Here is an 11,304-nt window from a genome sequence, read left to right as displayed (position 1 = left end):
AATGAATGGGAAGTGGCCACAGCTGACAAAACTGTGTCTAGAGGCCAAAAGTGCTGGCCCCTCGAAGAATGTTTCCACTTCATATGTCCAGGCAGCAGCAGAGTAGACTGCAGCTGACAGTACAGACATAAACTTGAGTTAGGGAGACACTGTGATTTCAAACTTGAAGGGACTAAGTTACATAAAATTCTTGTAAAATGGACAAAAGTTATTTTGTTTCAACCACAAGTATTTATTGATGGATCGAAGATACAATTTTAATGGAACAGTAAGGCACAACCTTGGATTAAAACACTTTGCTATACAGCCAAAAGGAGGGAAAAGCTATAACCTTAGGAACTTTATGCCAATCAAGAAGCCTCTAAAGTACCTAATAGATCAGTATCAGACATTCTTCCCTTTTACACTAATTCCTATATTACATCACTTGATCACAAAGTGTGACTGATACTCATAAAGAATTCCTCATTCATTTATATTTGAGCCATCCAGCCAGGCTACTCCCCTGTTCTCCACCCTTTTCCACCCTTTTGCAGTGGTATTTTTGTAGCAATCCCCTTCCTAAAGAATAACCTACACATCTTCAATAGTTTTCCAAAGCAAGGAAACAAGCAAGCAAGCAATGAGTCAGAGAAAGTCAGCCAAGGGCAGATGTGTGGATAAATAGACTCATAGACACATACATTAGGATAGCAGCAGCCTGACACACTGAAGTCTACTGACTTTGGCAGAAAAGTTTGACTGTGGCTTGCTCAAAGACCTGTAATGCCACCTTAGGTTGTGCTACTAGTGCCAGACCTCTTGTTTTTAAGGAATTAGCAGTGGTCTATACAAGGAGCTAGGGAGCTAATGTAACCAGGCAGCTAATGATAAATAGTCAATGCTTTGGACATGTATTAGGAGCAGACTATGGCTTTCATCATTAACATTTGCCAAGTGTAAAATTCATAAAGAATTTTGTGACTGAGCGTGGTGGCTCATGCCTGTAATCCCAGCACTTTGGGAGGCCGAGGTCGGAGGATCACCTGAGATCAGGAGTTCAAGACCAACCTGGTCAACATGGTGAAACTCCGTCTCTACTAAAAATGCAAAAATAACCCAGGAATGGTGGCCACGTCTGTAAACCCAGCTACTTGGGAGGCTGAGGCGGGAGAATTGCTTGAACCCAGGAGGCAGAGGTTGCAATGAGCCAAGATCATGCCACTGCACTCCAGCCTGGACAACAGAGTGAGACTCCGTCTCAAAAAAAAATTTGTGCAAAACTTCAAGACACTAAGGAAGCAATCTTTAAATATTTTGGACTGGGGCCAGGCGTGGTGGCTCACGCCTATAATCCCAGCACTTTGGGAGGCTGAGTCGGGTGGATCACGAGGTCAGGAGTTCAAGACCAGCCTGGCCAACATGGTGAAACCCTGTCTCCACTAAATATACAAACAATTAGCCGGGCATGGTGGTGCGTGCCTGTAATCCCAGCTACTTGGGAGGCTGAGGCAGGAGAATCGCTTAAACCCAGGAGGCTGAGGTTGCAGTGAGCGGAGATCACACCATTGCACTCCAGCCTGGGCGACAGAGCAAGACTCTGTCTCAAAAAATAAATAAATAAATAAATAAATTTGGACTGGGATATTAGGCACTTCCGTAACACTAATCTTTCTACTTGGAAATGTGAAGTGGAAAACATTGCAGTGCATATAACACTGAGGCATAAAGCATGCTGCAAAGGTGTGAATGCATGAGGCTTTATAGGGTGCCCAGCCTCCTTGTTAATAAAAGCCATGAGAAAGTCCCTAGGCATATTGTCAGAGCAGCCATTCTGGTAGTTACAGTGTCCCCAAACTAAGCAAACCTGTAAGCATACTGCTGTTTTTTTTTTAACAGTCAACATTGCACTAACAAGAGGAGCCACATAGGTACAAAGTTGAGAATCAGAGGCCAGAGGTAGAGTGATGTGGGCAAGCAGCCTAGAAGACTTGACTCCATACCTCTCACCAAGGCCACCTTTCAAAAAGGGTATCTCCACCTAGCAGCCTTTGATGACAGAGCGGAGTGCAGAGGATGGTCTCATACTTTGAGAGAAATGTTGGTTACCAAAAAGCTCCTGGAGAGGCAACATCCCAGAGGCCCATTTAATAATGAAGGTAAATAAAAACTGCCAGACCCCTGGACTATCCTGCCAAGTCAAAAATACATATATAGGGCATAGCTTGTGGTGCAAGTAGAACAGAGGAGATTTTGAGGCTTAATGAAAGGCAGAAAGACGGCCAGAGAAAGTGAACAGTATGTTGGATGACACACAAGTAGGAAGCAAAGAACATATAAAAAGGATAAAGCATGCTGGCAGACTCGCTGGAGGGAAGGCAGCAGGGCTACAGTCTACACCTGGTGAAAGAGCTTTGCTGGCTTGTTCTTGGCATGATTGCCTCTCTCACTTTCTCAGACTGGATGGATGTGTGGCATTCAGCGGCAGAACAGGGAAGATATTTATAAATGAAGAACTAGTGAATGGATACCGAACAGAAATAGATAGGGTGTACCATTCTGTAATGCCCTGTTTATACACCAAAGGCAGGTTTGTGTTGACAGAACATATTTGGGGTTGTCATGCAACAGCAGTAGTACTTTGGGAGAAGGGGAATGAGGGGCTGGAGGTGGAGTTGGTGGAAGGAGGACTTTCAAGTTCCAGTTCTTAAATACTAGACTGCAAGGAACAGTTTGGTCTCCTTTAGTGAAGAAATCGGATGCTCATTTTCTGTTCTACATCCACCTTCTCCAAAACCTGGGGGAGAAAACCAGTAACAGTTACGAAGGTTATGAATGTCACAACACTCCCAAGCTCTTATCTGAGTAATGTTCTCCCCACTTCCTCCTGTGCAGTAAAACGTCACTTTTTCAAACAAAGAGGTAAGTGACCAACCTTAACAAATTCTGTGAAAGATATGGCACTGTCCCCATCCTGATCAGCCTCCTGAATGGTCCTGTCTGCGATGCTGCCCAGCTGCTCATCTGAGATATTTACTCCGACCATCATGCGTAGCACCTGGAAGACCAAGAGCCAGGAATTACAAGGGTCTTGGGAATCAGAGGGACTATTGAGATTAAAAATAAAGCTATCACCATCCCCCTTTTCCTTTGATGCCCTCAAATACAGTCATGCACTGCATAATAATGTTTTGGTTAATGACCGACCACATATATAATGGTGGTGCTGTAAGATTATAATAATGTATTTTGATGAGAACACATGGACACAAAAAGGGAAACAACAGACACTGGGGCCTACCAGAGGGCGGAGTGGGAGGTGAGAAACAGAAAAAAATAACTATTGGGTACTATGCTTAGTACCTGGGTGGCGAAATATTCTGTACATCAAACCCCCATGACAAGAGTTGACCTATATAACTAACCTGCATGTGTAGCCCTAAACCTAAAAGTTAATTTTTTTTTTTGAGACGGAGTCTTGCTCTGTCGCCCAGGCTGGAGGGCAGTGGTGCGATCTCAGCTCACTGCAAGCTCTCCCTCCTGGGTTCACGCCATTCTCCTGCCTCAGCCTCCCAAATAGCTGGCATTACAGGTGCCCGGCACCACGCCCAGCTAATTTTTTGTATTTTTAGTAGAGAAGGGGTTTCACTGTGTTAGCCAGGATGGTCTCAATCTCCTGACCTCGTGATTCGCCCACCTCGGCCTCCCAAAGTGCTAGGATTACAGGCATGAGCCACCACACCTAGCCAAAACAATCTTAAAAAAAGATTACAGTACCCTATTTTTACCGTACCTTTTCCATGTTTAGATATATATATATATATATTTTTTTTTTTTTGAGACAGGATCTCACTCTGTTGCCCAAACTGGAGTGCTGGAGTGCGAATGTGGCTCACTGCAGCCTCACCTCCCATGCTCAAGTGATCCTCTCACCTCAGCCTCCCAAGTAACTGGTACTACACTACAGGTGCATGCAACTATGCCTAATTTTTTTTTCCCCCTGAGGCGGAGTTTCACTCTTGTTGCCCAGGCTGGAATGCAATGGCATGATCCTGGCTCACTGCAACCTCCACCTCCCAGGTTCAAGCGATTCTCCTGCCTCAGCCTCCTGAGTAGCTGGGATTACAGGGACGTGCCACCACACCCAGCTAATTTTTGTATTTTTAGTAGAGACAGGGTTTCACCATATTGGCCAGGCTGGTCTCGAACTCCTGACCTCATGATTCGCCCGCCTCTGCTTCCCAAAGTGCTGAGACTACAGGTCTGAGCCACTGCACCCAGTCGCCTGGCTAATTTTTCAAAATTTTTTGTAGCAATGAGGTCTCACTGTGTTGCCCAGGCAGGCCTTCAACTCCTGGGCTCAAGCAATTCTCCTTCTGCCACCTCCCAAAGTGCTGAGATTATAGGCATGAGCCACCATGCCCAGCCACAGATATGTTTAGATACACAAATACTTACCATTTTGTTACAACTGCATATAGTAGTCAGAACAGTAACATGCTGTATGGGTTTGTAGTCTAGGAACAATAGGCTACACCATATAGCCTAGGTGTATAGTAGGCTATATCATCTAGGTTAATGTAAGTACATTCTATGATGTTCCTACAACTACAAAATTGCCTAACATTGCATGTCTCAGAATGTATCCCCATCTTTACCATCATGTGACTAAATAACAGCTAAAAGGCTGAAACCCTTATCTTCTCATCTAGGCAATGATGTAAGCAGAATTTATCTAGGTGACTGGATAAGAAGACAAAGACTAAGGGAGAGTCCTTTGCATTTTGCCCTTCCTCATTCTTCTTACCCAGAATACAGATATGCTGTCTGGTGGCACTGCAGCCACCCTGGAGCCATGAGGTGAGTAATACGAGTTATGGATGCCAGGCCAAGAACACAGAATAAGCCTGATTCCTGGACATCAGTGAGGTACTGTACCAGCGTGGACAGTCTGTCCCAAACATTCTTGTTGCGTGAGCCTAACTAGTTCCTTATTGATTTAAATCAGTTTGGTGGGGCTTTCTGAAATCCCACCCAAATGTCTTTGAGGTGCTGCACTAAGCCAGCTGCTCCTAAAGTATGGCCCAAGAAAACACAAAGATCCTTTAAGAGTTAAATGCTAAATCCCCCTCTGAGAAAAATAACAAGCATAATTAAAGGGTTGCGAGAATTGAGTAAGAGAATTTAACACTGTTTCACTAAATCTGTCTTAAACTTCACCAATCCTCGGGCCCCTGGGAATTCTATTAACATCTTTAGGGTGTGAACATACTTTGAAAATTGCTTCCTTAAACAAAATAAGCAACTTTAACAATTTGACTGTCAGGCAATATGGAAAGGCTGGTTCTTAGGCAATATAAAATGGGGGACAGGGTACCTTTCTGACTCCTTATATTATTACTGCAGTCAGCCACCTCTGTCTTCAGATGGTAAGAACTGAGCTTTTCCACAGGAAGGAAAGGGCCTCTAGTCCATTGGTTCACAGGCTTCCTTTCCTCCACTCCTTTACTCCTTTACTTCCTTCTACAATCTCATGAGATTTTTTTTTTTTTTTTTTTTGAGATGGAGTCTTGATCTATTGCCAAGGCTGGAATGCAATGTCATGATCTCGGCTCACCGCAACCTCCACCTCCCAGGTTCAAGTGATTCTCCTGCCCCAGCCTCTCGAGTAGTTGGGATTACAGGTGCCCATCACCATGCCTGGCTAATTTTTGCATTTTTAGTAGAGACAGGGTTTTGCCACATTGGTCAGGCTGGTCTCGAACTCCCGACCTCAGGTGATCTGCCTGCTTTGGCCTCCCAAAGTGCTGGGATTACAGGCGTGAGCCGCTGCGCCCGGCCTGTAATTTGCTTTTTAAAAATCGATTTCATGGGCCGGGCATGGTGGAGAAACCCTGTCTCTACTAAAAATACAAAATTAGCTGGGTGTGGTGGTACATACCAGTAATCCCAGCTACTCGGGAGGCTGATGCATGATAATCGCTTGAACCCGGGAGGCAGAGGTTGCAGTGAGCTGAAATTGCACCACTGCACTCCAGCCTGGGCAACAAGAGCAAAATTACAAGCCGGGTGTGGTAGTGCGTGCCTATAGTTCCAGCTACTCGGGAGGCTGAGGCAGGAGGATGGTCTGAGCCCAGGAGTTCAAGGCTGCAGTGTGCTATGATCATGCCTGTGAATAGTCGCTGCATTCCAGACTAGGCAGCAGAGAGAGACCCCATCAGTCAATCAATCAATCCATCAATAGTAAATTACATGATTTTCTAAAAAGAAAAAAAGCTGAAATACTGATTTGTATCCAAAGTGATTATTTTTTAAATAATCCAATTGTTGAAAATTGGAAGTTGTGGCCGGGGGTGGTGGCTCACGCCTGTAATCCCAGCACTTTGGGAGGCCGAGGTGGGCGGATCATCTGAGATCAGGAGTTCGAGACCAGCCCTGGCCAACATGGTGAAACCCCATCTCTACTACAAATACAAAAATTAGCTAGGCATGGTGGTGGGCACCTGTAATCCCAGCTACTTGCGAGGCTGAGGCAGAATCGCTTGAACCCAGAAGGTGGAGGTTGCAGTGAGCCGAGATTACGCCATTGCATTCCAGCCTGGGCGACAAGAGAGACACTCCCTCTCAAAAAAAAGAAAAAAAAAAGAAAATTGGAAGTTGTACATTTTAGGTACAAATATACACAAATAGAAGGATTAATAAAAAGAGACAATGCGCCAGGTGCAGTGGCTCATGCCTGTAATCCCAGGACTTTGGGAAGCCGAGGCAGGCAGATCACGAGGTCAGGAGTTCGAGACCAGCCTGAAAAACATGGTGAAACCCATCTCTACTAAGAACACAAAAATTAGCCGGGCATGGTAGTGCGTGCCTTGGCAGGAGAATCACTTGAACCCGGGAGGAGGAGGTTGCAGTGAGCTGAGATCATGCCACTGCACTCTAGCCTGGGCAACAGAGCGAGACTCCATCTCAAAAAAAAAAAAAAAAAGAGAATGCTAGCAAAGATAATCAATAGACAACTCATTTGCCATATTCCCTGTGTGTGGCCAAGCAGATGAATCCAACCTCAAACAGCAGCTTCTTCAGATCCCAGACCAAATATTTTGAGGTGTTTTATTTGTAGAATTATAAAACTGGATTATGTATGGGTATCTATAGTGTGAGTCGGAGGGTGGGGATAGAAGTGGTGGTGTCTTTAACATCATTTCACCAGGTGCAAATGACATATGTATGTCGTCCCAGCTACTGGTCCCACCTACTTGGAAGGCTAAGGCCAGAGAATCACTTGAGCCCAAGTGTTCAAGCCAGCCTGGGCAATGTAGTGAGACTGTCTCAAAAAAGAAAAAAAAAAGGTCATCTCATCCGATCTGTTAATGAGGACATGATGGCCCAGAGGTGGCTTGACTCAGGTCACAGGAAGCAGTGGCATGGACTATCTGCCCAGGCCTCCATCCCCAGCCCAGTGCTCCCTCCGCCTGTCCATGCCGCCACTTATTGTTCCAGTCAAAGTTCTTAAGGCCGGGTGCGGTGGCTCACGCCTGTAATCCCAGCACTTTGGGAGGCTGAGGTGGGCTGATCACAAGGTCAGGAATTTAAGACCAGACTGGCCAACATGGTGAAACTCTGTCTCTACTAAAAATACAAAAGATAGTCAGGCGTGGTGGTAGGTGCCTATAGTCCCAGCTACTCGGGAGGCTGAGGCAAGAGAATCGCTTGAACCCAGGAGGTGGAGGTTGCAGTGAGCTGAGATTGCACCACTGCACTCCAGCCTGGGTGACAGGGCAAGACTCTGTCTCAAAAAAATAAAAAAAAAGAAGTTTAATAGTGAATTATTATTATTATTAAGACAGAGTTTTGCTCTGTTGCCAAGGCTGGAGAGCAGTGGCCCGATCTCGGCTCACTGCAACCTCCTCCTCCTAGGTTCAAATGATTCTCCTACTTCAGCCTCCCGAGTAGCTGGAATTACAGAGGTGAAACAAAGCACGCAGTCTACTATTATTTTTTATTTTTATTTTTATTTTTTTTTTTTTGAGACGGAGTCTTGCTCTGTCACCCAGGCTGGAGTGCAGTGGCCGGATCTCAGCTCACTGCAAGCTCCTCCTCTCGGGTTCACGCCATTCTCCTGCCTCAGCCTCCCGAGTAGCTGGGACTACAGGCACCCGCCACTTCGCCCGGCTAGTTTTTTGTATTTTTTAGTAGAGACGGGGTTTCACCGTGTTAGCCAGGATGGTCTTGATCTCCTGACCTCGTGATCCGCCTGTCTCGTATTTTTAATGTTTGGTGAAGGATTTTATATATACGCTTTATTGATTTAAGAAAGGTTCCCTCTACTTCTGGTTTTCTAAGACTTTTTTTTTTTTTAAATCATGAATGGATGGTGAGGCCAGGCAAGCTGGCTCACACACTTTGGGAGGCCGAGGCAGGTGGATCACCTGAAGTCAGGAGATCGAGACCACCCTGGACCAACATGGTGAAACCCCATCTCTACTAAAAATACAAAATTAACAGCGCATGGTGGTGCGTGCCTATAATCCCAGCTGCATGGGAGGCTGAGTCAGGAGAATTGCTTGAACTCGGGAGGCGGATGTTGCACTGAGCTAAGATCGCGCCACTGCTCTCCAGCCCGGGTGACAGAGCGAAACGCCATCTCAAAAAAAAGAAAAAAAGATAAATAAGTAAATAAAATAAAATAAATGGATGATGATTTTATCCATTACATTTTTCTATGGAAAAGACCACTCAATTTTTCTTCTTTAAAGTGTTGGTGTGGGTGAAATATATTGGTTGATTTTCTAATGTTAAACCGACTTTGAATTTCTAGTACAATTGCACCTTGGCTATAATATATCCTTGGCTATAATATATATATTATATTATATATTGCTGGATTCAGTGTGTTAATATTTTGTTTGGGATTTTTACAACTATTTGCCTAAAAGAGATTGAGCTATAATTTTCTTTTCTTTTTTTTTGAGACAGAGTCTTGTTCTGTCACCCAGGCTGGAGTGCAGTGGCACAATCTCGGCTCACTGCAAGCTCTGCCTCCTGGGTTCACGCTATTCTCCTGCCTCAGCCTCCCGAGTAACTGGGACTACAGGCGCCCGCCACAATGCCCGGCTAATTTTTTGTATATTTAGTAGAGACAGGGGAGATGGGGTTTCACCATGTTAGCCAGGATGGTCTCAATCTCCTGACCTTGTGATCCACCTGCCTCGGCCTCCCAAAGTGCTCAGATTACAGCCATGAGCCACCATGCCCGGCCCCTAATTTTCGTTTCTTATACTGTCTTTTATAAGATTGTCAGGTGTGGCCAGGTATGCCTGTAATCTCAGCACTTTGGGAGGCTGAGGTGGGTGGACTGCTTGAGCCCAAGAGTTCAAGACCAGCCTGGCCAACGTGGCGAAACCCCATCTCTACTGAAAACACAAAAATTAGCCAGGCATGGTGGAGCATGTCTGTAATCCCAGTTACTCAGGAGGCTAAGGCACGAGAATCGCTTGAACCTGGGTGGCAGAGGTTGCAGTAAACTGAGATGGTGACATTGCACTCCAGCCTGGGCAACAAAGTGAGACTCTGTCTCAAAAAAAAAAAAAAAAGATTGTCAGGCAAAAGTTATGCTAGCCTCATAAAATGAGTTGGGGAGTAGAGTATCTTTATTGAAGTATAAATAATATACAATAAAATGTACATATTTAAAATGGACAGTTGGGGCCAGGCATGATGGTTCATGCTTGTACTCCCAGCATTTTGGGAGGCTGAGGTGGGTGGATTACTTGAGGTCAGGAGTTCGAGACCAGCCTGGCCAATATGATGAAACCCTGTCTCTACTAAAAATACAAAAAAACAAAAAAGTAATATGTACAATTGGATAAGGTTTAACATATGTACCCGCCCATGGCACCGTCCTCACAATCAAGATAATAACCTCCAAAAGTTCAACCAATACTTTCACAGGAATCATATTAAGAAAACATGGGCCAGGCATGGTGGCTCACACCTGTAATCCCAGCACTTTGAGAGGCCGAGGCGGGTGGATCACCTGAGGTCAGATCTGGGTCAGAGAATAAACACATGCAACTACAGAGTGACTGCCACTGTCTTTTTTCTTCAGAACTCAGAAAACCATATGTAGCAACTTTCAAGAAAATAAACTCTTCTCGCTGAAGAAATTCCCAACTCAAAAGCAAGGGACACTAACACTGACCTGCAGACTGTTTTGTTTTTTGCTCATAGAAATGTAAGAATACATTGGGTTGCTCCTGAATCTGCCCTGAGTAATTTCATCCTAGGATGAAATGCCAGTCACTGCTAGTAGGAAAACAGGGAATCATCCCTTGAAGCAACAAAGAACAGTGGGCAGTTGGCTCAGGGTACACCAGCACAGCAGCAGCTCCTTGACTCTTAGTCAACCCTAAGGACAGACTAAATGACTGCATTTAACTAAGTATCATCAGAATTACCTGGCTGCCAATAATCTGATTTGGCAATAAATGAATTACCTGATGTAAACCATGTTGTATATTTTAACTCTCAGTCAGTACCTAAAAGCCATTTAGTTAGCTTTTATTTATTTACTTTTTTTTTTTTTTTGAGATGGAGTTTCGCTCTTGTCGCCCAGGCTAGAGTGCAGTGGCGCAATCTCGGCTCACAGCAACCTCCGCCTCCTGGGTTCAAGCAATTCTACTGCTTCAGCCTCCCGAGTAGCTAGGATCACAGGCACCCACCACCATGGACAGCTACTTTTTGTGGGGAAAAGAAAGATCAGACTGTTACTGTGTCTATATAGAAAGAAGTAGACATAAGAGATTCCATTTTGTTCTGTATTTGAGATGCTGTTAATCTGTGACCCTACCCCCAACCTTGTCCTTGCAAGAGACATGTGCTGTGGTGACTCAAAGTTTGAGGGATTTTGGGCTGTGCAGGGTGTGCTTTGTTAAACAAGTGCCTGAAGGCAGTATGCTTGTGAAAAGTCATCACCATTCACTTAATCTCAAGTACCCAGGGACACATACACTGCCAAAGGTCGCAGGGACCTCTGCCCAAGAAAGCTAGGTATTGTCCAAGGTTTCTCCCCATGTGATAGTTTGAAATATGGCCTCGTGGGATGGGAAAGACCAGATCGTCCCCCAGCCTGACACCCGTGAAGGGTCTGTGCTGAGGAGGACCAGTACAAGAGGAAAGAAGATCTCTTGGCAGCTGAGATAGAGAAAAGCATCAGTCTCCTGCCCGTCCCTGGGTAATGGAACATCTCGGTGTAATACTCGATTGTATGTTCTGTTTACTGAGAAAGGAGAAAACCGCCTTAGGACGAAAGGTGGGACTTGCTAG

The 11,304-nt window shown here is 45.1% G+C and overlaps 1 protein-coding gene across 1 annotated transcript in view; it reads right to left on the bottom strand.

Annotated features, from left to right (window-relative positions):
- Positions 1-211: 211 nt before the first annotated feature.
- CHP1 (calcineurin like EF-hand protein 1) overlaps positions 212-11,304 on the bottom strand; it is a 54,073-nt gene continuing 42,980 nt past the window's right edge. The window contains exons 6-7 of the mRNA XM_050799586.1: positions 2,915-3,037; positions 212-2,776 (exon numbers count right to left, since the gene is read on the bottom strand). Coding sequence (XP_050655543.1) covers positions 2,723-2,776; positions 2,915-3,037 — 177 coding nt within the window. The 3' untranslated portion in view covers positions 212-2,722. The remainder of the gene's footprint in view (positions 2,777-2,914; positions 3,038-11,304) is intronic.

The sequence above is a fragment of the Macaca thibetana genome, chromosome 7 (genome assembly GCF_024542745.1).
Source record: "Macaca thibetana thibetana isolate TM-01 chromosome 7, ASM2454274v1, whole genome shotgun sequence".
NCBI lineage: Eukaryota > Metazoa > Chordata > Mammalia > Primates > Cercopithecidae > Macaca > Macaca thibetana.
Note: the sequence above shows the minus strand (reverse complement) of the source record. Positions and strands in the feature narration are given on the sequence as shown.